General features: G+C 34.7%; 1 protein-coding gene across 3 annotated transcripts in view; it reads right to left on the bottom strand.

The window, feature by feature from the left end:
- The window catches only part of LOC128999978 (5'-3' exonuclease PLD3-like), a 38,950-nt gene extending 14,154 nt beyond the window's left edge, over window positions 1-24,796 (bottom strand). The window contains exons 1-2 of one of the 3 annotated variants that reach the window (XM_054426803.1): window positions 24,511-24,796; window positions 8,887-8,996 (exon numbers count right to left, since the gene is read on the bottom strand). In XM_054426803.1, coding sequence (XP_054282778.1) covers window positions 8,887-8,996; window positions 24,511-24,732 — 332 coding nt within the window. In that variant the 5' untranslated portion in view covers window positions 24,733-24,796. Of the gene's footprint in view, window positions 1-7,676; window positions 7,780-8,886; window positions 8,997-15,008; window positions 15,222-24,510 lie in introns of those variants that run through there. The other 2 variants (XM_054426804.1, XM_054426805.1) reach the window with 2 other exon arrangements.
- Between the last annotated feature and the right edge of the window lie 1,594 nt (window positions 24,797-26,390).

The raw sequence follows: 26,390 nt of genomic DNA, 5'->3' as shown, positions 1-26,390 counted from the left end.
TTTTAGTTACATAATAGCTAGAATATTTTCCATAGTTGAAAAACTTTATTAATATATGTAGAATGAGTCTTTAAAATTTAGGCAAACTAGTTAAAAACAAAAAAAGTATATACAAAATCTCCAAGAAGAACTGTTAATATTGGAATTAATACTAAATTTTAAATAACAACTTCGCCAATATTTCTGAATTTTTAATTTTTATGAGGCCTTTTGCCAGCTATGCTGGCATCATCATACACATCACAAAACTGAAGGTTATTAAAAGAAAACACTATGCGTGTTTATAATAATTTATCACTACCCAATTGGTTGAATGTGTTTACAAAATTTATTATTGGTAGTGCTTTGTAATTTGGACTAATAAAATTTGGTTCAGGTTTGTACCTTTACTCAGGGGTGCCCACAAGGGGGGGCCGTGACGCAGACTGCGTCATTGAAATTCTTGGGGGGGGGCTCAAAAAATTCAAATGGGGGGGGGGAGGCTAAAGTTAATTGCAACAGTGTTCAACGTGACGACAATCCAAAATTCATTACGAAATCGCCAGATAGAAAGTGGATAAGACAATAGTTATATTATTGAATTAAATTAGTTAAAATAGGATTTTAGGATGGTTTAGGATTCGTGTAGAAAGTTATTATTTAAGATTAGCAAGACGTGAGATCTAAGAGAGGGAGCGCACGGGATGGCTCAACTGCTGTGATAGATAAAAGATAACGCGTGGTACAGACAGCTACACAGCAGAACGCTTTGTTGACATAAAGCTCGTTAAAATGCAATCAAGTAGCAAGTACCATAGGCTACAATACTTTACACTATTGTGTATACTCGATTACCTGAGTTAATAGGGAGAGGGGGGGGAATGAAAAATACGGTTAATCCAATATAGTATAAAAACAGATGACAAACTCATTAAAACGCTGTAAACAGCCATTAAGTCACGATTTACATTTTTATAAACGAAATTCAATATTGCACAATCATTATTATTGTAAATTTCAAATAATTTATCTTGATTCAGTTGTACAAACGGCTACGTTTAAAATTGTAGCTAACTCAAACTCAACTAATCACTAGCCAAACATTACATTGCTATAAATAACGTAAATATTAAAGGAACCTTTAGAAAGTGTTATAAGGTACTGCTCATGGTAGACAGATAGGCTACCGATAGGTGCTGTATCACAGCATAGGAATTGATAGATAAGTAATAAAAAAGTGTAAAATTATATTTAGAGATAATTAAAACACTCTTAAAAAAGAATGTAACGAGAACAATCTTGTTATTCTCTTTCTTTGTTCTTCTGTTCATTAATAGGTTTCTCTTCAATTCATACACAAATTCAACAAGTCGCCATATTTAGGCCTACTCATTGGCCAATCACAGCCTTACTAAAGTTACCATGGTTATCACTCAATCACAGTGTACTAAGCATTATATCGTCATCATTCCCCAGCTGTTGTATCTGACTAAAATCTGTTGTAACATAGCGCACAGCAGACAGAAGTGTATAACGGAGCAGACGATTGTTGGCGCAAGCGTTGTTTCCATTTCATTTTCATCAAAGGAGCTGTGATGTTTCTAAAGGGAGGGAGAGGGGATCGTTATTTCGAGAAAGACGCTGACAATTCGTTATGGATAATCTGCCAATACAAAATTCCTTAAATTGTGGTGACTTATAAAACTCTAATTTTATTTATATAGAAAGATAAGTTTTCCAGTCTTGTACAACACTGATTCACGGTCTTTTCCCTGTAATCAAAATTCAAGTACAACTTGATACACACAGAATCTCCGGTTCCCGACCTGGATGATGGCTAGTTATTTAATTTAATTTACAGTTACATATTAGTACTCGTTATAAATCAAACCCGTTATGTAAGCCAAAGCGACACGGCTATTAATCTCACTTGGTTTTGGATTTGCTTACAAACGTGTTTGGAAATGGTCAGGGCCTACACAGTATTCTTAAAGAACATTTATGTAAACATATCAGTGACAGCTGGGAAAAGGAATCTTTATCAAAACAGCTGTTCGTAATTTCATATATGACGTGTTCTCTTAACAGATTATTAGTATTTCATAAATTAATGACGTATGTAGTAAACATGGAGAAAATAAACTAGAAAAATCACACAAAATTGTATTTTTGATCGTCCGTTATTTTATTTCCAAAATAGTGAGGCCATATTTTAATGGCTATAAGGACTCTCTCGCCAATCCTGTGGATACAATTAAACCATTAGAATCATAATCGGTACTCTAGTTTTCATTAGAGTAGGCATTGAGTAGGCTGCATAAAATGCCTTCTGGGCCGTGAGAGACGGACATAAATGGAGATAAGACATGTTTCAACTTCTTCAATGTATAAAACATAAATAACCCAAAATATGTATAATTCTGAGCAATGTACAGAAAAAACTATAACTTTATTGATATAGATTAACTGGGTTTGAATTTTAAATATCTAAAAAAAATATAAAACTTCTTTTATAATTTTACAAATAGTGCTGGGCGGGGGAATAATGTTTCTCATTTGTTGTGTACATCATTTATGGGGGGGGGGCTGTTGCTCAATTGGGGGGGGGGGTGCGTCATGAGTCTAGGGGGGGATGGGCACCCCTGCTTTACTTACTGCTAAGTTAAGCCTATATTAAATATAACTTACTTATAGAAAGACAAATGATGAAGCTGAAGGATTTCTTTACAATACAAATTTAATGAACTAAGAATAGGATATTACAATGAATGGGGTTTGGTATTTAAATGAACAAATACAGGGTCGCCATCTTTGGTTTAGCCTAGCTCATTAAAACAGAACAATGAGTTTACAATACTTCTAAGATATGAGTTTAATTACATAAATCTTCTCAGGGGAACTTGGCTGGCTAAAAAGATCTTCAAATATTTGAATTTATAAAATAAAATATGTCAATTATTATGAAAAATGGGATAATTTTGATATTGCCCTTAGGCTTGGATAGGTAAGTTAAATATTCCAACAATGAATAGAATGTGAAAAATTTATCAAAGTTGAATTTCGTTCTCTTGTTCAAATTTTTCTTCTGGAAATATTCTTGATGAAAATAAAATAGTTTTTGAATTCAAATAATTAGGTTCGATCAGAAAGTAAATAAAATAGGTCTGTATTAGTTAAATTTCTTGAAGTTAGGATAAGCCTTATACAAAATGGAGAGTTCTCACCAGATCTTCAGTAACAGTGTCCAATTTATATAAATCTTGAGGTGGCAGTACAAATTTGAAATGAAAAAATATATGTATAAAAGCTAAACTGTTCTTCTGTTGTTAAGTTGATGTTAAGTTAAATAATTTGAATCACTTTGACTTTAAATGTTAGGGATTATACCCTCACTGAATTTAAGGTGTTTAAGCTGCCATGTCTCAATAGAGAAGGAGGAAAATTTTAATTTTACACAGGATGTTGATCAGTTCATTGTTGAAGCCAGCTGTCTTCTTTCTTCATCACTTGCACATGCACTAATAATCAGGCTTTTGGATATTAATTCAATGTTGGGGTTTTAGAAATAATTTATACTATACTAGGACGCAAAATAAGCTAAAAATAAGTTCTACAACTTTCTACCTTTGACTGTTGATACAACTAGACATTTCCTTTCCATGTTAAATTTTTCACCAGAAGTTTAATCGAAACCGTCTTAGTTTATGTGAGCCACCGGCAGATTGCACTGATCTAAATTACTAAATTCTATCGAATACACAAACTATTTAACCAAGTTAAATCAAATGCCTTATGGTAAGAAATATCAACTGTTGTGACCCATTAACTTGGTCAGCGACCAAAAACAAGGTATTAAATTGAATTTTAGACATTAGCGCATTCTGTGATTGGCTCACACACACAACTACGTTCTTACCTAATAAAAAATTAGTAACAGCTGGTCCATATAGATAGGACGTCTACTTCAGTATCCAATAGTCACTGGTTCTAAGGCTACACTAGGGTTGCTTTCAGAGAGGTGAAAGCCAGTTGAGCGGAACAAACGTGATTTGATATTTGTATAAGTAACTAAATGTAAAAAGGTCAATAGATTTATTTACTAATGCTGGTTTTAAAGATTAAAATTATAATAATTCAAATTTACCTCTTCGAGAAGTGCATTATGGTAGTTTTGACCGGGAAAATATTACAGTAGTTGGAATCTGATATTAACATCCAAAAAGGGCATTCAAGTATAAAAAAGAGAAAGGAAATGTAACATTCAAATTCAACTGTAGCCTACAACAAAAACATTGGACTTCATTTTTCACCCTTACAATTGGTAAAAGTATTTAAGTATAAAAAAACAGTACCTATTAAAAAACGAGTATTGTATGAAAACAGGAGAGGAAATGTGACATTTAAATTCAACTGTACAGCATAAACATCGGTAAACCAAAGATTACATATGCGTTAAACTCAGCTTTCTTTGCTGGAAATAATTTATGATTGTTAATACCAAGTATTCTTGATGGAGGATATGATTGTAATGTAACTAGAATGTACGTCTTCTGCCATTATTAGGACGATTTAGCGACGGCATTTTAATACTGGCCTTAATAATACCATTGGCCATTGAATACAGTAGATTTTGATGAAAATGCTGGCTGCAAATTCAACATGGGGATGGAATGTCTAGTTGTATTGATAGTCAAAGATAAAACATAGGCCTACGAAATATGTAGGGCTATTTTAATGTAAGACTCAAATGTAAAACGCCTTTAAAAGACTAAAATAAACTGAATTATTAGTCATGTATTTCGATGTGTAAAAATGTAAAAACTGCAAAAAGACTTGCTTATTGAACAATAAAAAAAGATGGCTGAAATGTAGGAAAAACATAAGTAATAAGTAAACATCGCATTCAGCTGATTTAAGTGAAAACAGAATAATATAATAAGTAGGGAAGACATGCCTTAAATATACAATGTAGATAATATAATTTACTTCTGGACAGGCCTAGACAATTAATTATCCATACCGTGGTTAAAAGTGTACTTCTATAAGCCCAGGTTTACTTATTACGGTTGCAACTGGACGTATGTATAGTCCGTGGCTTGGCAATCAAATAACAGTATTTATATAGGATAGGCTACTGTTATCAACATTTGAAATGACTGAATTGTTACCAAATTACTGTTTCACAAAATGCAGATTCCATTTTCAGCCGAGCCATTAAAATAAGGATTTGCCTAACAATTATTAATATTACAGAATATGATGTATAGTATATAAATGATATATATAGTATATAAATGAATAGTATATAAATTATATACAACTTATCACATTCCATAAATTATATGTTAGTTTTGCTATGGTCAAAGGTCCAAATCCAAATGTTCTCTTTTCTTTTGGTCAGTATGTAATAATTTGCTAGAATCATTGACTTTATATAAAGTCAAAGCTAGAATACTGTAGATGGTTTGTTAAGTTAAGACCATATGCAAGTATTTTTGAAATCGTTTCCCCGTTTAACCTTAACCAACTATTCCATTCCAAAAGATAAAAATTATATGGTGCAACACAAATAAACAACCCGATCACCTACCTATAAACCTACACTTAAACTTCCTAATCTAACCTTACTTCAAAACACTTAGTGTAGTCACGAATACTCATAAACCCCGACCTACCTTCCCCACATGCCTAAATTAGATCAGTGTTCAATCTGAGTTTTATCAATAAGTGTAATAACTTACTGTACCGTCGATGTAATTCAACATAATATAACCTATGAGGTATTATCGGATTAAATATAGATTTCGATGCGGTTCGATATATCGCTTATTAAATCCTGATTTCTATCATTGGCTGTTTCTAATCAGCTGGCAACATAAATAGGTTCCCAAGAAAGAAGTAACCGGTCCGTATCCCTCCGCTCCTTGTTTATGCTCCGCGCATTGAGAAAGTAGTTCCGTATATTTTCTCGATTTTCAGTGAATTTCGCGCCTTAAAAAATGTTTTAACGGCATTTTCTTGTTTATTAAAATCATAGGAATGGCTTAAAAACGTTTAAAAGAAAAGTATAGAAAGTTAAGAAATACCTTATGATTCTCTTGTTTACATTTTTCTTGTAAACAAAAAAACTGTCATAGCTACTTTAGTCCCATAAGCCTAATGTTAAAAATTGGAAATTTTAAGTTCGTTTTAAATTGCATTAGCATTATCTAATTGAAATTTGTTTGTTTACAAACCATCTCATTATTAGTCTAAGTAGTCTTGTTAAGTTTGGCTGAAATGTGTTCAGCCGTTATTGAGTGATGGTGTTATATTGTTTGCATTGAAGTCGATCCCAAAGAGCTTCGCTCGCTTCGCTCGCTCCGCTCAATTAATAATTTTGGATAAAAGTGTTATTGCAACTATGGACTTAATTACAGGTTACAGGATTTTATTAACAATAATTGTTGAAATAAACAATATATTTTAAAATGTGATGATGGTTTCTGAGGGGTGATTTAAGGATAATATAATTCAAATTTACTATACATTTTCTGACAATTTATTTAAATAGGCTATATGGCGAATTTTGGTACAATAAAAGGAGTAAATTATATAACTAAAATGATGAATGAAGTGAATGGGCTATATATGACATGTAACATTGCAATTTAAAATTTATAATTGTATTTTTAAACATAAACATAACCTTCAGTTTTGTGAAGTGTCTGATGATGCAAGCATAGCTGGCGAAAGGCCTCATAAAAATTAAAAATTCAGAAATATTGGCGAAGTTGTTATTTCAAATACACAAAATGTTTAAAAAACCTAAAAACAACTTTAAAAGAGATTAAAAATAATTAACTTTTACCAACACCAAGGGTAGGAAATATTTTATATTATTTTTCCTTGTATTTCATTAAAACAAAGTTAACAAAATACTATTTATAGTATAAATTTTAAAAATAGAAAAAATGTTACGGAGGCGTATCCTCAAATTGAAACTTACAGTAGAATCAAAGGGTGGTCTTAGCCAAGGGTCTAGAATAATACACCATGCAAACTAAAATACACAGTAGGTTTGTTTATAAAATATTCATCGATGTGCAATAGTTGATTTATTTTTACTTATTTATTAACCTGGTACAGGATATAAAAAAAATAATTTTCCAATATATAAAAAAGGCTTGTCCACAGAATTTCTTATAACACTAATGCCTTTCTCATCCTTATAAGTTAGTGTGAATCAATCATGATTTCATATTTCATGACAAAACAATTAACCATTTACTGTCATGTCTAGATGAGTAACGTGTAAATTTTTAAATTTTTTTAACTTAGTAACTAGGCCTTTCTAGACTTGCAAAATAGTAATTAGCAAAAACACTCAGTGGTAGAACAAATGTTGTATCTACCACAAAAATGAATGTTTAACTACCTTCGACATAAATTACAATTTAAATGTAATTTTGACTACAGATAGGGCTAGACGTATAAAATTCTTGTGTTAAATAAATTGCAGTAATCTAAAAACTGGAAGAAATAACTTAGGTATTCCTTGAGAACAGTCAACAAATTGTTTTTTACTATATCTAACTCCATTAATAAAAGGAGGAAACTACGCGTATTTAAATAATATACTGTTAGGGTGCCCTATGTTAGAGGTGCCATAATGCTAAAATACTTATACTGTAGTTATGTAAATACTTTGTACTTACACCATTTTTTAATCAAACGTTTCACTTTTTGTTCAAGAAATGTAAAGTTTTTAAAGTAAAAAACAAAAACAAAGCTTGTAGAGCAGTTTGGTTTACTAGACTGAACATCATTCAAAGATTGAATTCAATGTCAATAATTATCATTTTCTATGGATCAGGATTGAGTATTATTTAATCTATTAAGTGGCCTTTGTTGTTTAGATAAACATTTTAAATTGTATTTTAGAATTTGACCTCAAATCTACAAAAGGTAATAATTTGTGAAAAGTATTTTGACTTAACAAAATCCAAAACAAGCACAAAATAAAATCAAAGTGATAAAATTAAAATATATATTTAACATGTAGGCCTATACAATTTACTATTAGAAAAGCTAGTTTGAAAGTAAATCAAGCATAATAAAGTAAGGTACTTGAACATTACAGTTTATCAGTGAATTGTCAAGTACCAGAAACACTTATGATATCAACAACAATATATATAAATTAAAAAATTATACGTTTGTAAACAGAAGTTCTCGTAAACAAATTTAAAGAGTTTCAAAAGAGCTTCCTTATGATAATTGATGCATAGAATAATTGTTTTTTTATCACACAGTAATAGCAAATAGTCCCACAGAAACTTTAAAATGTTGTCATGTTATGGGCCATTTATAAAAAAAATCTTTATGCAATGACACCACCATAGTAGCATTTTCTATAAAGTTCTTCCATGACTTCAGACAATGATAACACTGAAGGCTATCTAGGTCTTTAAGGAAATAAGATATTTATTTTATAAATAACTGTAATACATCAATCCATACTATAGGCTCAAGTCGAGTCGCATTTACATCAGAGTTTTACATTATATCAGGGTGCCTAGTTACTTTAGTGTATTTACTTAAGTTAGGGATGTGTGCAAGACTAAACCGCTGAAATTGGGTCGCGGCTACACAGTGAGGAATAGTTGCAAACATCATGATTATTCCTCACAATCGTAGCTACCCACGTCTGTCATCTTGGAATCACAGAAATATGAGAGGTGCATGACTCAAAATCATCATTAGAAAATAGTCATCATTTTTTTTTTCGATTGCAAACCTTGACCTGCGATCCATATAACATTTTGGAAAAGAAAATATGAAATTTCACAAATAGCCTAACTAAAATAAATGAGTCAAACTCTTTAAGATTCTTATCTATTGTATGCCTAAGCCTTACGTACTTACACTTCACTATGTTTGTCTCCAAAATCATCAAAGTCTGTTCGCATCATATACCTGGATTCCCAGTCATCATAGTCATCCGATGGCAAAGAACTGCCACGGTCCAAAATTTGCTACAAAAACACATGTTTTAGTTAACAAAGTAATGCAAAGTATACACAGAACTTTGATTTAACTCCACCAGTTAAATCAATAATCATATTTTTTTACAATATTAATCAGACTTATTTACAGTTGAGCATTAAATCATTCTACAAGTAATTTAGGCTTGAACGTGACTTGACTATGTGTGAATTAAATTCATCAAAACAAACAAAAATTATTTCAAAAGTCCTTTATTTTGTCGGTACACCATGTAACTTCCTTAATTCTTCACCAATTTCGATTAATGAGGTGTCATTTTAAAGCTCCTTTTACCCACTACATCAAGGAAGTATACAAATCACTTATTTTCTAATAGTATTTTGTAAAAACGAACTGTTATATCTTATATCATTCTGCAAGTAATGAACTTGAAATGTTTATTTACGTTATTCTATCAGCTGAGGCATGTGAATTAAATTAATAAAAAAACAAATTATTATTGTTTGTGAAAACAATTATAAAAAAATTATAAAAAAACAATTATTGTTTGTGTTTACGTCGACCAACATAATTTGCTTTCTATGATAAATAACCCTGGAGATGAAATCAGATTATTCACTTAAAAGAAGTATAAACAAGAACAACTCAAGAGTAAGTAGCCTACCACATGGATTCTTTAACTTTTATATTTCTTTATTACCACAAAGCCTTCATTTTGACATACCTACCAACCATTCTATTTATATTGAAGAAGTCCATTTTCAAACATCACCTCTTATCTTTTTTTTTATTACAGGTACTCAATGAATGGTTATGTCGTGTCGGATATGTGACCGACAGGAAACGGTTTAAATCAGTTTTTTTTACCAAGGGACGTAGAATGCTCTGTTGTATTCATTAGAGTTTTTAAGCTCATTAAGCCCTTTAGGTTTTTTACCTCATGCTAAAAAGAACTTTATTTTCTAGTTGATGAGAAACCTAAGCAGGGTCCAAGATTGGTTGAAGCTCTTTTGGGCACTTACACTATCAAAGCGAAGTTGGCTGACTTTGGTTAAACTGTAATACTACGCAGTTATCCGATATCCTTTCAAACTTACTAAAAAAGAATTTCCCTTAAAAGTAAGAACCTTTGCCATGACTTTAAATAAGGCACATGGGATGGTCAGGCGCTAAAAAAGGAAGGATTAAGGATTGAACCTGCAGGAAATTTGCTAAAAGGAAGATAAAATGCAGATTTAGAGTGTATTCCCTGGAACATCGTTATTATCACTCCCTGACAACATTATTTAGAGATGTTTTCAAACTGCGAATTGTTTGTAGAATTTTTAAATGAGCATATCTTTTATGAGCTATGTGACATTGAAGACAACGTTGTGTAAAACAAACAAGAATTCAGATTCCTATATTACCATAAAATATGCTTAAGTTTATAACCCCAAAGCAGAACAACGAGCGACGCTGCGACATTGTCGCGGACACGAAACGCCGAGAAACGCGGGCCTGAGGACACATTTACGGAGTCATAACGACGATCGCGCCGTGGCCGCGATTATTGGACCGACGATCGCACCGTGACCGCGAGTCATAACGACGATCGGGCTGTGACCGCGGAGTCATACCGACAGTCACGCCGTGACCGCGGAGTCATAACGACGATCGCGCCGTGACCGCGAAGTCCTACCGACGATCACGCTGTGACCACGAGTCATACCGACGATCACGCCGTGACCGCGAGTCATACAGACGATCGCGCCGTGACCGCGGAGTCCTACCGACGATCGCGCCGTTACCGCGGAGTCATACTGACGATCATGCCATGATGGCGAGTCATACCGACGATCACGACGTGACCGCGGAGTCCTACCGACGATCGCGCCGTGACCGCGAGTCATACCGACGATCGTGCCGTGACCGCGGAGTCCTACCGACGATCGCGCCGTGACCGCAGAGTCCTACCGACGATCGCGCCGTTACCGCGGAGTCATACTGACGATCATGCCGCGATGGCGGAGTCATGCTGACGATCGAGCCGTGACCGCGAGTCATACCGACGATCGCGCCGTGACCGCGAGTCATGACGACGATCGCACCGTGACCGTGGAGTCATACCGACGATAACCCCGTGACCGCGGAGTCATACCGACGATCGCGCCGTGACCGTGGAGTCATACCGACGATAACCCCGTGACCGCGGAGTCCTATCGACGATCGCGCCGTGACCGCGGAGTCATATTGACGATCATGCCGTGATGGCGGAGTCATGCTGACGATCGAGCCGTGACCGCGAGTCATACCGACGATCGCGCCGTGACCGCGAGTCATACCGACGATCGCGCCGTGACCGTGGAGTCATACCGACGATAACCCCGTGACCGCGGAGTCATACCGACGATCGCGCCGTGACCGCGAGTCATACTGACGATCATGCCATGATGGCGAGTCATACCGACGATCACGACGTGACCGCGGAGTCCTACCGACGATCGCGCCGTGACCGCGAGTCATACTGACGATCATGCCATGATGGCGAGTCATACCGACGATCACGACGTGACCGCGGAGTCCTACCGACGATCGCGCCGTGACCGCGAGTCATACCGACGATCGTGCCGTGACCGCGGAATCCTACCGACGATCGCGCCGTGACCGCAGAGTCCTACCGACGATCGCGCCGTTACCGCGGAGTCATACTGACGATCATGCCGCGATGGCGGAGTCATGCTGACGATCGAGCCGTGACCGCGAGTCATACCGACGATCGCGCCGTGACCGCGAGTCATGACGACGATCGCACCGTGACCGTGGAGTCATACCGACGATAACCCCGTGACCGCGGAGTCATACCGACGATCGCGCCGTGACCGTGGAGTCATACCGACGATAACCCCGTGACCGCGGAGTCCTATCGACGATCGCGCCGTGACCGCGGAGTCATATTGACGATCATGCCGTGATGGCGGAGTCATGCTGACGATCGAGCCGTGACCGCGAGTCATACCGACGATCGCGCCGTGACCGCGAGTCATACCGACGATCGCGCCGTGACCGTGGAGTCATACCGACGATAACCCCGTGACCGCGGAGTCATACCGACGATCGCGCCGTGACCGCGAGTCATGACGACGATCGCGCCGTGACCGTGAGTTCTACAGACGATCACCCCGTGACCCGCGAGTCACAAGTTTCTATTGGTACCTGTAAATTGTTACCCATTTTTTGGTTTTTATAGATCAGTGCCACAAATGGTAAAAATTGATTTCGTATGTCTTTTTTGGTAACTGCAATACAGTACTTTTTTTATGCACAGAAAAAAATCCTGTCCCATCCCGTCCCGAAAATCGGGAAGGAAATAAAAATCCCGTCCCGTCCCGTCCCGAACTAAAATTTCAATCCCGTCCATCCCTAGTGTGTTTATATAAAGAAACTATAGTACATTTAAAGTTTTACTTCTGAAGACCTTGTTAACACTTGTTAAGGTATGTGTATATATATATACGTATTTAAAAAAAAGTAAATTTAAATAACCTGATTATGCCTACCCCTTAATAGTTTTTTAGTTTTTTGTTTTAAAAGTAGGCTATACAAGTTATTGAAATTTACTTATTTTATTTAACTATATTACTAGTAGCCCTAAAGAGTGAATATATATATATATATATATATATATATATATATACCGGTATATAAGTCATTATTTAGCTTTTTAGTTTTAGCGCTTGCGGACACATTTTGAGGTTTTCACAGGCCGTTGCAGACACGTAGGAACCATTCTGCTTTGGGGGTTTATAATCCTTTATGGTTATAACATTTTGTAGAAATACAGGCATGTTTATTTTGTCAATATCTGTATCAAACAGTATATTTTCCATAATTTATTAATTTAGGCCTACTGTCAGACAAAAAATGAACAGAATAAGCTGACAGTAAAATAGAGCAGGATCTCGGTGTGTGAGTTAGCGACTTGTCGCCTATTGTGGCTGGTGTCATGAAATAACAAGGGGAGCTTATTTATCGCCTGATCTAAAAAAAAATCCTGTTTTATGCCACAAGTGGTCGTGGTTCGCTTAGTGTGGCTGGCGGCATTCATTTAATTTATTACTACCCACTTTAATTTTTGGCACCGTGAGATGGGGGTTACTTTGTTAAAAAATTACTTTACTTAAAAAATTAATAACTTCAAAACTATAGGCCTAGGCCTACATACAAAAGATTCAATTCTCGCACCATATTATGTGGATGGATGTTATCTATAACTTGTGCATGTTAAAAAAATTGAGATGTTATAGATAAAAAATATATATTTTTGTGACTGTTCAAAGTAGCCCTGTGGATGGGGCTTCTATGAACATAAACTTTAACGTTGACTATATCTTAACCTTGACTTAATCTTGACTATACTTTAACCTCTTATATCTCTGGCACTGTTAAACCTAGGAGCTTCTTTGATACACCATAAAAAAGCTGGGGTTTCAATAAACAAATACATAGGCCTACAAAAAAATTTAAAAATATTAAATATTACAATTTTACTAGGGTCTAAGTAAAAACTTAAACAACTCACTGAAAAATTTGTGATTTACGACTCCATTAAGTATAATTTTTTTCTAGTTCTTCCAGAGGCCTGGTTATGGTTACACTTAATTCTTAATTAAGTTACGGTATTAATGAATATCTATTAGAGTGAAAAATCGTTATTTTTTATCTGCACTTAAGTGTCTTTAAAAACATCCCAAAAAAAGTCGTCAAAAGAGCATCCATACTTGACTAAAGACTTAAAAAGGACCTATTTACAGTTTTTTCTTCCTTTTTTTTCTTTTACATGATAGCCTACTGTACCCGGTAGTTGCTGAGGTCAGCATTGAAGGTTACACCTGATCCTTGTGAAGATATTATTGACGGTTCGGAGAGAACTTGTACCATATAACTGTATGCTATGTTGTCAAAATCTTCCTGAGAGGGCCAGATGAACTTATTTTTTCCCTGGTTCCTTAGGAATTTTACCTCAGCTCCCTTCTCATATGAACTAATGATTTTTGCCCTATGAAATAATGATAAATCTCTTTTTTAGAGGCATATTGCACCACTACCCATGAGCCAGATGGTGGCGGATCGGAACCTTGCACTGTACCAAACATTTTTTGGTGTTTTTATTTTTTTTAAGATACATTAATATCAACCCAATTAACTAAGGTATTATAAAAAAATACCCAAGTTAAAAGGCCCAATCTTTTATAATTTTTTGTGTTACATAATGTTTGGGGGGGTTAATTTTTTAGGGGGAAAAAACGTGGTCTCAGTTAATATTTTTTTAAACAATTCTGCACTAAACTGTATGATATATATAATATTCTTCTTCTTCTTGAATATTAAATAGCCTAAACTAAGGAATTAGAAAATGTGTATTAGATAAGTTACAGGATATGACAATATGACATAGCCTATTTAATGTGTGGTACACAGAGTCAAAACATTTTTTTACTTCTCGTTCATAGTAGCCCCAACTGACGGTAGCTTCGATCAAGTAACTAACGCCCAAGTTAGCTTAAAACTGAAAGTATTATAATATGATCTAACTAAATTATCTGAAATAACTTAGAGTAGTCATAGATTGAAGCATCTGAAAATTAGGGGCCTAACTTACGTTTAGTTCAATATTTTTTATAAACTAGATGGAGTTACATAAGTGATAGACTTAAATGTTGAGCTAAAAGAGCTCACATAAAATAAAAATAACGGTGTTAAGTAACCAGGTCAATAAGCGTATTTACGACAAGTTAGAAATTTTATTGGCGCTTGTACATACGTCAAGTCCTTTGGTCGCGATGATATTATTTTCCATTATGTTAACTTAACTTAGGCTAGGCCTATGTGTGATAATTTAAAAGTGTAAATTTCAGGTTTAATTTAAGACAGAAATTTCGACAAAGTTTAGTTGTATTTTTTATAATGGACTAGCTCTTCACTGCAAAACCTTCTCTGAAGGGGTAGGTTTATAAAAATAGTTGTATTAAGTTAAAGATAGGAGAAATATAAACACTTACTTTTGTCTTTTTTTCAGGATAAATATTGATAATTGTCATAGTTGGTTGCTTACTAGGATCAAACTACCTAGACGCGTGTTGTAGAAGTCTAACGCAATTGGAATCTTGCTAACGCAGTTAAATAGTTAAGTGCTTAACAATGACATTCTTGCGTGACTTTTGTGGACGACAGATAAAAATGTAAGGTTATATTGTTGTTGATGTTTTGTAACAAAGTGAGTGACATTGCCTGAAAGAAAACTTGAGCTAACCAGCACCAGCAGCAGCTGGAACACTGGACAGTGGACTGGAGTGGACTGGACTGGAGCTGACTCGCTGGCTGACTGAACTTTTTCCCGATAGGCAGTGACGCCAACCAAATTAAGCTTTAAGCTCCTTGCTATACAATTGGGCCTTTGATTATAGAAAACTAATTGTAGTTTCTACAGATAATGATTGCGCATAACTCTAAACTAAAGTATATTATAATGAATCTAGGAAAAATTCGATGTATGATTTCATTCTATACAAGGCAGTCTCTATTTCAGATTATCTAGCATTAGACTTATTCTATGCTGACGCTTCGGAATGCGTATTTTTTAACGTGGGGATGAGTAAACGATAAATTTGAATGAGATGAGATTATACATAGCCACCTCTATAGCTTTGTTACTAAGTAGGCTACTAACTACATTTCGGCCTAAGTTTCTGTGCTCACGACCAAATCCGGTCGGGTCTTGGCGAGGGAGTTGGCGGGGGTACTTTTGTGAAAACATTTGTGTCTTGCTACTCACTCACCCCTACCCCCAACACTGCCAATAACCACTACCCGTATGTTTTAGGTTTTAGTTCGTCTACTGTAGTACACGGCCACCTTAACTCCAGGGCGCGGCCTGGTAGAATTGGCAACGTTGCAAGTAGTGTTGTTTAGCGCCAGACGTCCCTTAAGATAACATGGCAGGCAAGGTGACACCAGCTCATTAATTCGCGTACTATGCATTTAAATTTATGAACATTAATTTGTTAAAAGATCGAAAATAAAACATATAGAATTAAAAACCAAAACAATATAAATTGAAAATATACTTCGGTACATTTAAAATGGAGTCAATTTTCATAGCCCAGTAACCAAGCTTTCGTATTTTTTAAAAATACACAAATATCATTAGCTGTCTCCAAACAAAACAGCTGTTACACAACTACTTGCAAAAGGCCGCGGCCTGGAGTTAAAGGGGGCCGTGGCTAGTATAGTGCACCCCTCCACGTGCACAGAAGTTTTGGCCGATCAGGTGCTCAGGTGGCCAGCTGGTTTCATTCATCAAGGTTCTAGCAAGGGAGTATTTTGTCTATGCTTCTAACTATTTTTCTTTATAACCCCCGAATAAAGGTCATAGCAATTCCGGTAAAGTACTTAATATTTTGTTATACGCGGAAGTTATCGTGTCGTGACTATAACAAAGAGTCCACAAAGTTTTCAACAATATTCGATTCTTTGTTGAAAAAACTGATTTGAAATTGTAAAGATAGAGTAAACTCTTCATCCAGAACATGCAATGTAGCCTTTGCGTGACAAGAGTACACAAAATGGAATCACATGATTCATCTTCATAAAAGGGCTTGAAAAGACTGTCCTTCATATTCACAATAGTTCTCACAATCAATTTCGCACAAAAGTCTTCACAAACAGATTTTAGCACGTACGAAAAATCAATTGAGCAGAAAATGACGACAACAATTAAATTACAGAGGAGTTTAGAAAACTAACACAACGTGTATAATGGCAAAAACAATTATTTTTATAAATTTAAAGTAAATCTAAGCTAATCAGTTTTTCTTTTAAAAAAACCTTTGTCATTGCCAATTTTATGTCATGACTTGTTCACACAACAAAACTAAATAATAACTAGCTGAAATAACTTCTTTTCACAATATTTGAAAATACTTAAAATATATTTGAAAATATTCTTCCTCTATGTGTTGTAGTAGGCCTAGTATCGTACCACCTACGATAAGAGGGAGGAATTTTCATCGACCGCTTTAAGCATTTTAATCTAGTGCCAGAAGCAAAATTTTTATTTCAGCTGTGGTTTTCGATAAGGAGAAATGAGAGAATTCTATTGGCAGTTATGGCGTGACGTCACTCTCTTCTCTTGAGAAAACACCATTACCGCAACGAAACAAAGTGTTTCGTGTTTCCATCTGTGTTCGTGGTGTAGTGGATAAAGTAATCGGCTGATTTCCACGAGGTAACCAGATCGGTTCCCACCGGTGACACGAAATTTTTTCAAAGATTTTGCTTAGAATGCGATTACTTCTTAACGGTTAATCTTTTGTTAGAATTTGAGGCATTTATAATTTTATTTTATGAACATAGCTATGCTTTTGATTAGTAAACCTTTATTCAATTGTTTTCATTATCGGCAAGTTTGGTTAGTCAGGTTAGGTTATAACAGTTTAATTTTATAATTAAAAAATTATAAACTTATTTTATAATTTTTGTTTTTTAAACTCTCATTTCGTCCGTATCGAAAAAACACAGCTGAAATAAGAATGGTGAGCCCAGAAAAAGTAAAAATCATCAAAATACGTTGCTTGGATTAGGTACACAGTACATATTTTCCAGCTCTTTAATGATAGCCTTGGGAATGTAAATATCTTCTCCAATAGCGTGTTGCGCACTGTTAAATCTCATCTCTCACGCACGAACGTGAAGTTTCTCAAACATTTGTGCACACGGAATGTCAACACCTTTTTTGTGTCACGCAGCTTGCAAATAACCTCGATGAACATGGATTCCATAGAAAACATATTGGTTGCCTTACAGAAGAGAATAGACGATAGACAGTTTTAATATGATTATTTAGATGTTCATTGCAAATAGGACAGTGACATGAAATGATGTTTACAGGTGGTTTGGTGATTGCAAAAACAGATTACATTTTACAGATTACACTTATCTGGGTTATGTTTGAGTAAATTCTTTTTCAACGTAGAAGAGCCTTCCCAGCAGCCAATCTTCAGGGGTTTCTTCTTAAAGCCGGGTTTTCCCAAACGCGGAAGAGGAGCGCGGAGAGCAAAGGGCGGAGATCTGAAAAGCAGTTAACATGGCGTTGCGCTCCGTTTCTAGGAAAACAGTAACATTACACTACCTAAGACAAGGGGAGTCCGCTCTCCTCGTTCCTCTCGCTGCGCTCCGCTTCCGCGCCTAGGAAAACCCATAGCTTTGAGGTGGTTGAATTATTCACTTGATTAATAAGTTATTATGGAAGGAGGCTGAAGTATGCAGCTCCTTTAGGGCGGGTTTCTTTCTGTAAGTGATAGATTATAGATTGGAAAGGTGAATTCTGATGCATTTCTAGTCTTGTGTGGTGGTGTAGGTTCCTGTACTGAATATAGTCAATATTGTCTGGTTTGTTGGGAGGCTATTGCATGTAGGAAGGGTTGACGGATACGGATGAATATTATACTCAGAGAATAAAGATTAGCTAAGTGATAGTGCCTACTCTTATTCTCTGGATATAAACGATACATTAACAAGAGCATGATTTTGAACATTCTCTTACATTTGGAGTTTGCAAACATGATCAAAAATGTTGTTATACACAATCAAAAATTAATAGGTATCAATAATTTGAAATACCATGAAAGTTTTAAAATAAGATAATATAAGTAGAAATATTACCTTGCATGATTATGAGGATTATTTAGCATTTGCAACAAAAGAAAGTGCTATACAACAACAGAATATGATCATGCTTTGATATTATGATAGACCTACTTATAAAACCAATTTTGAGTAAAGCACTAATTTATAACGTATCTGTGAGGGTCGTCGTAGTAAACAGGTAGGGTCGAAGGTTATACAGTTTGCGTGATGTCATTGTTTCGTGACTGCGGGGTTGCATGATAAACAACTGTTGCTAGCCACCGCATTAGCTAGTGTTGCTGTTGTAGCTAATAGTTGAGGAGAATGCGGTGGTTATAATCAAAAATGTAGTGTCCAGGCATAGCCGTGGGTTTAGGCACAGACTTTAGTCAATGGTTTAGGCAAGGCCACACTAAAAAACCTTTTTTTAGTGTGGCCTTGGTTTAGGTCATACCGCAGAAAACATAAATTATATCCGAGTCTACCGATCGAAGTATTGCATTGATTTGTGGTCCTGAAACCCCCCTACAATTTGTTGTTGTTTAGTTTGCAGACATAAAACATAGTAGATAGAGCAATTTAATATTAAGATAAGGGCTCTAACAGCTGTAGCGCCCCCAATATTTTATTTGGTTAAATAAGTTAACTAGCTAAACATGGGCCTATTTAGTTAACGTGTTGTCAATAATTATTATTATTACTTCAGTCATTCTCATTTTTAAATTCACACCAGTATCTGGTGGCCAGCGTCTTACAAAACTAATCTAATCTACAAATTTTCAGCTCAGAAACACAATTATATAACACCCCAGACAGTACAAGGATATTTTATAAATATTTTTAAAATATATATCCATCTTAAAAATATTTAATATATTTTAATATTATTTTTAAAATAATTATGATTGTGATTAGGGCTACTACTATATAAATAATTGAAAACATTATAAGAACATTAGTACCCTTTTAAATTCATTTTTAATTAATAAACGACATGTTTCGACACTTAGGTCATAGTTATGTTTACATTTACAAATACAATAAAAAAATAATATTATTTTTGTTATTGTATTTGTAAATGTAAACATGACTATGACCTAAGTGTCGAAACATGTCGTTTATTAATTAAAAATGAATTTAAAAGGGTACTTAAGGGGTATTTAAGGGGGGTGGGGGGGGGGGGGGGGGGGGGGTTTTTATAATGTTTTCAATTATTTATATTTTTAAAATATATTTTTTTTAATTTTTGAATAATATGTTAACATAATAGTTTTAAACTATTTTAAAATTATGTTTAATGGTTTATAAAAGATAATTTGTAAATATTTTTTTATTTTCCAGTTGAATATATTTAAAAAATATTTTTAATATATTAAGACAAAATAATTTAGTAAAAGATATTTTTAAAATATTTTATTTGCCAAAAAAATATAGCTTTTAAGAATATTTTTAATGAATATTATAGAAATATTGTATAAATAGCTCGTTTAAGGTTTTAAAATATATTTTGGTAATTTGTTTCAACCGAGCTGGGTAAAATAAATTTCCCACACATTTAAAAAATATATTTTGACAACAAATCTCTTTTTCCTTAAAGCATTGTTTTAGGGCCATGACAAAAAAACGTTTAAAAATAATTCAAGTAGCATATCGCATGTACCGTCTATTAAAGATATCTTAAAATCACTCCAATAATAATTCCTTTTTTTCCCAAACAGTTAAACAAAATGTTTAGACTATCTCATAAGAGTAAACTTTTAACATACCGGATGTCCGCCCAAGTAGCACACATTGTTATTGTTGGCCCAACGTTGGGAAATGGTCGGCACGGTTGGGATCCATAGTAAATTGGATCTATAATAAATGTCGTCAGATGATGTTGTGATACTAGATACAGTGAGGAACGCCTGCTTAAAATATTACAATTATAATAATGCATTTTTTAAAATTAATATTCTTTGACTTACTTGAGCTAATTTTTAATAGTTGAACAACTTAAGGGGAAAGATTAATTAATCTTATAAGAATCAATTATAATACCATTACTATTCTAATGGTAATTAAATAATTAATATATTCAAATACCAGTATCCTATCCAACTCCCAGAAAAACAATTCAACTACTTGATGCCTAAACAGATTAACAGATTAACTGTAGTATCAAAAATATTTTAAGTATTGCGTCTATTGCGACTGTCGGCTACTCTTTGACCCCTTGAAAACTCTCAGTATTAACAAGCGCAGGTAGCTCAGAGGTAAGGTAAGAGCATCCTCAAGGAGTATGTTTTATCTATGGTAGGAGGCTCACAACACAACAGGTATTATTAAAATTTGCTTAGTCTGCAGGTTTGCTACGGCGGGGGTATTTTGCCCTTGCCATATTTTTATTCTTCTATTTAGCATGGGTCAGACGGTCAGACCGCAGATCAACCTTAAACGAATCAATACTGTGGGTAGAGAAAAATCAACACCTAAAAATACTAGTACTATTTAGAGACTGACACTTAACTGATGAACTTAGGCCTACTGACGGGCTGAAATAGTCTTAAGAAAATATTATTACGGGCCTGTCCATCCAGCTTTTATTATAAACCAGCTGTAACCCGCGGGCTTTGCCCCGTTTAATTTTTCTAAATTTTCAAGATTATCTCGTTCGCATGGCTCAATCACGTCCTGGTTGAAGTTTGTTCGCTACGCTCACTCACCTTTAGGTTGGAGCTCGTTCGCTACGCTCACTCACCTTAGGTTGGAGCTCGTTCGCTGCGCTCACTTGCCTTCAGGTTAGCTCGTTCGCTACGCTAACTCGCCTCCAGGTTGAAGTTTGTTCGCTACGCTCACTCACCTTTTGGTTGCAAATTAGCTGTTGTCATAAATGTAAAAGAAATAATAGTGGTGCACCCTGTTGGTAATCCTTGTAACTTTAATGCTATTGAACATCATAGAACAGAACCATCTTATTTAATTGAAACAGCTGTAAAGATTCAGTAATTCCATTTCTCATAAGGTTAACATGGGAAACTCCAGAGCCACTGGGGCGGAGCCCGAAAGGATTTTTGAAATAAGAATATGCCTATATGTTAATCGGGAATGTGAGCTATCATCATGCCAAATTTCAGCCCAATCTGACCAGTATTTTTCGAGTTTACTTTTCCCATACACACATACACACATACAGCAACCACCTCTTTTTTATAATAAGTATAGATGTAATTAAAAATATCGATTATTAATCAATATTTTGAATTCAATAGTTTCAATCGGTATTAGCATAGCCCAGTTAAGAAACTGTACCCCCTATCGCCATATAATGTGAGAGCATGTGCGGGGCACAGTAAGTTAGTTATTTGCTTTGATCAATAAAAGAACAAGAAATTCATTCAGCAGTCATTAAAAACCTTAGTGTCAACTCTTTCAAACTTTTAAGTTATTCACTCTATTAAGTTAGGCTATAACTTACATCCATACATCCAAACTTTCTCATTTATAATATTAGTAGGATGGACTGAGGCTAGGTCATACATCAGAAGGTTGGCTTATTGATTGTCGAGGGCAATGTGATTGCTACAGAGAAGTTGTTATTGCCTCGTAGGGGAACTAAAACGTTTTGTCGTTTTACTCGACAGCCTTTCGTCGATAATTCGGTGGTTCTTGGAAACAAATAAAATGTCTCCTTAGAAAACATGTACTTGCAAAGATTATATCAAATCTATATATAAGCAAGCATGTTTCTTTAGCACTTTTTCCCCAGCTTGTGTACATCGCAGGGAAAATCCTACTATTGTTAGAAAGACATTTTCATGTAGATGTGCACAATCCCTTTATAAATTAAAATAGGTTCAAAAATAAGAAAAAAAATTATTTAAAATGTAAAAAATTAACAAGAACCTTATAGGTTGCCATGATGGTGACGAAATGACAACAAAATATAAACAGAAAATCAATACGAATGGAAGAAATTAACATACAATCACATGTTTTATCTACAGCATGGGGTGAAAATAGAGAAGCCTGTACAATTACATATTTTTGGTCGAGTTTTTGACCACTGGACGACCACTAGTAGAACTAAATACGCAGAAAGACAGGTTGCCTGAGTTTGATTGTGTTGAACATTATGAATTTCATCAATGTATCCATTAATTAATAAATGTCTCGATAAATCTTAAAGTCTCTGTTGTTAAGAACGTCTGTACTAACCCGTTAAAAGAGAAATAAATTTTTAAAATCTTTATGATGAAAAACTTGTGTGTGGTTACAGTCAAGCAACACAACCTAACTATATCATGGGGCTTATGTATCAAATAACTATCACTATATTGTAAGATATTTTAAGAATGCATATAAGACGTAACTGAGCCCAAATGTGAATGAAAAGTAAATAAGTTTCCTCCCAATGTATGCCACAAAGACCAGCTTTTTCTTTAGTAAAGGCTATTGAAAATTGAATTATCATCAGATAATGGCTGGAGCCCGTTTCGAACCACCAAAACGTATACTTTTTATCAGAAATGTTCATACAGTATCATTAGGTGAGCACTATGTAATAACCACTTATAAATAGCTACTTATTTTTAGTCATAATCGAATAACTTGTCTTAAAGTCTACAAATTATTCCACCTAACTCAGGTTATGCTTCTATGTGAAAATCGAATTTCAATTTAGATAAAACGATAACTGTGAATAGTTCTTAAATAGTAGGTCAGAACACTACTTCTCAAAGCTTCTCATGCTTGTAATCAAAGTTCCATTTTGTTTGCGTGATATTATTGCGTGGTATAAACACTTATCGTGCGTCCAAAGGCTGAAATGATTGAGTAAATAATGGGAGGGGGGTGGGGTTGACAATCCCGATGTTTCCTTTTCTTAACTACATTTGTTGAATAAACATTTTACATAAAATATTGAAAGTTTTAAAGCATTTTTTAAATTGAAATTAATGTTTTTAGACGCAAGTTTTTGAATCGTCAGTAATGAAGTAATTATTGTTGGTAGAACGAATATATTACCGCATACCTACATATATATGTTAGCTGATATATGTTTTAGTAAACAAATAATGTCGTAAATAATGCAGCAACAATTACTTGAAGTAAAATATGACAGTAAAGACGGCTGACCTTAACCCACCTCTTAAACTACCCCTTCTCTTCCTTTCACAGTCATTACCTTTATCATCCACTTCAATGTTACCTGGGGAATTATTAACCAAAATGTCAGCAGATCGAAAAGCTTAGTAGCATTTTGTTGTACATGAACAGTATTACCAAATACATGTATTAAGTGTAGTACAACAAAGCAATTTAGGGGTTCTAAAGTTCTGTGAACCATTAAAAAATTGTCGTTAGTAATATAATGCCACTGAAAGATAAAATAATGGCTTTGGTGTCTAAAGAATTAGCTGGTCTTTTCTATAATCAAAGCTACACACTGCAACCATTGACTGTGTATAGTCAATACTGCAACTCACATAATTATACATTCATCTCTATGACTTATATTTGGGAATTCTGGCTGAAATTTTAACGAGACTCATCATTATTTCGTTTGAAACACAAATTTAAGTTACCTAAACCAGTTAAATCATATATTCAGATAACTCAATTTTCAATTTTCGAGTGTGCTTACAACTATGGACAGTCTTATTTAAATTACCTGTTTAAAAGACGATCTTATGATAAAAATATGGGGTGTGTGTTGACCTAGCGTTTCGTTCGGTTCTAGCGGGGCGGATTCGACTACTGGCATATACACTAAACGTTTAATTGAATTTGACTATTTCCCCTTAAAAGAGTTTGCATTGCCTTTTTTCTAAATCCACTGACGTATAAAAACTATCTCTGTTGTATGTATGTAACTATTCTCACATCTTTACTCACCGAAAGTCTTCCCCTGACAGTCGGTTTTGGAGTTGGTATCAGCACTACCACAGGGTCTCTCACGGGGGTTTTGAGCAGTTTATCCTCTACTCCTGGAAGACCTGCATCGTCCCGCACTAGGATGTGGTACGCCTGGCATCCTATCTGGAAGAGACCGTCGTGGATGGACAAAGTCTCGGATGGTTTCCGAGACCAAAAGTAATTGCCGAAGAAAGGTGCCATCACAACATGCTTGATAGAATGGGAAAACTAACGATGTGGATTCCGAACTGACGGCGACATGTTTGAAGGACAGAGGGCGGCAAACTGAGTCGAAGAGCGCAGAAAGGGTTCTTTAGCGCGGGCGCGGCCTATCGATATTGATTTCGAGATCAGACTACTGTAATGGCCGTTTCGATTGTTCCCTTCGATAAGAGTATTGTGGGGTTTAAGATGAAAAAGAGCACTTTATTTGTTTGTATATTGAAAATGATATTATTTCAGACGTCGTCTCCAAAGATGAATCTGTCCCAATGCAAAATTATGTATGCACAAAAATACAGTTTTATTGATATACTATATTTAAAAATGGATGTATTGTTCGATTTAGATAGATTATTTCAATAATATAACTTGAGTTCTTTACAGTTCGATCGAATTATTAGACTGAACCTGAGTGCTAAGGTTTAAAAACATTAGTTTTATACATTTCATTTCCTAAGTAAATTCATAAATTAAAAGGTTAAACTATTCATAAAATCTAATAACTCTTTCTTCATAAGATATATCATGAAATTACTAATTTAAGAGTGAAAAGGTTCAAATAAGGACTTCAAAGTACTGTACAGTGTTATTGTTTCTAGTATGAAAAATATAAAAAGATCTAACCAAGGATGCTAACTACTACCTTGGCTTATAATGACACTCATCCGATAACTTATCGCTTCAAAATGATCGTATTGTTTCGATTTTTTTTTATATCGATAGTAGTCACAATCTTGTTCGGTATTTACTATAGTGATAGCGTGTAGTAGACGGTTGTATCCGTTCCATGGTAGTTTATTGATTCTGTATAATGTACACGCTGATACACTGGTTGTATTATGTTGAATTATTAATCATCTTGCATTTGATTGACCTTGTGTCAGAAATTTTGCAAAACATCATTAGAGGTGACGATTAATATTTAATTATTCGTTCATTAACTATCTTGAATAAAGTGATAAAATCGTTCATTAAATGTCTAATTAAGGTGAAGATATAGAATGGTGAGATACACCTATCATCGATTTTTAACTTACATGTCCTTTGTAAGGTATGGTCAGAAATCCAGTCAATTAGATTACGACAGTGAGATTTATGTGTATGTTGACCAAGACCAAGTTAAGTGCATTGTTTTAATTATAGTGTGTAGCTCAAATAAAAAAAATATGTTCAAAAACATATTTTAAATTAACAAGGTTCTGTAAGCGAATGTCAAATTTGTCTTGAAATAGTATTGACTCATGTGTGATGAAATACTATGTTTTGAAACCTAAGCGTTGTTGGTAGCGTTCTTTAGGTAGGTACAGGTGGATTGAAAAGTTTCTTAAATTTTGATGATCAAATGGTAAACCTCTTGTTTAGTACACTTTTACAACCGCACCGTCTTTTGTTTTTTGGAAGGATTTTAAGCGTATGTTAATTACCAAACACTTTAATGTTATATTTCACCAGAATAAAATTTCTATCCATAGTAAAATGAAAAATCTGAAAACTCAAACATTGTTTTTAATTTAACTTAGGTTTTTAGGGACATGAAAAATTGTCTATCATAATAAACATTTTATTAAGTTTTAAAATCCAAGGAGGTGGTGTTATTTCACCTCTGAGTTTTGATGAGGAGCTAATCGGAATGGCAA

Source organism: Macrosteles quadrilineatus, unplaced genomic scaffold (assembly GCF_028750875.1).
Source record: "Macrosteles quadrilineatus isolate MER2022 unplaced genomic scaffold, UCM_ALF_1.0 Scaffold_8__2_contigs__length_117827958, whole genome shotgun sequence".
In the NCBI taxonomy this organism is placed as follows: domain Eukaryota; kingdom Metazoa; phylum Arthropoda; class Insecta; order Hemiptera; family Cicadellidae; genus Macrosteles; species Macrosteles quadrilineatus.
This window is presented reverse-complemented; position numbering and strand designations above follow the sequence as displayed.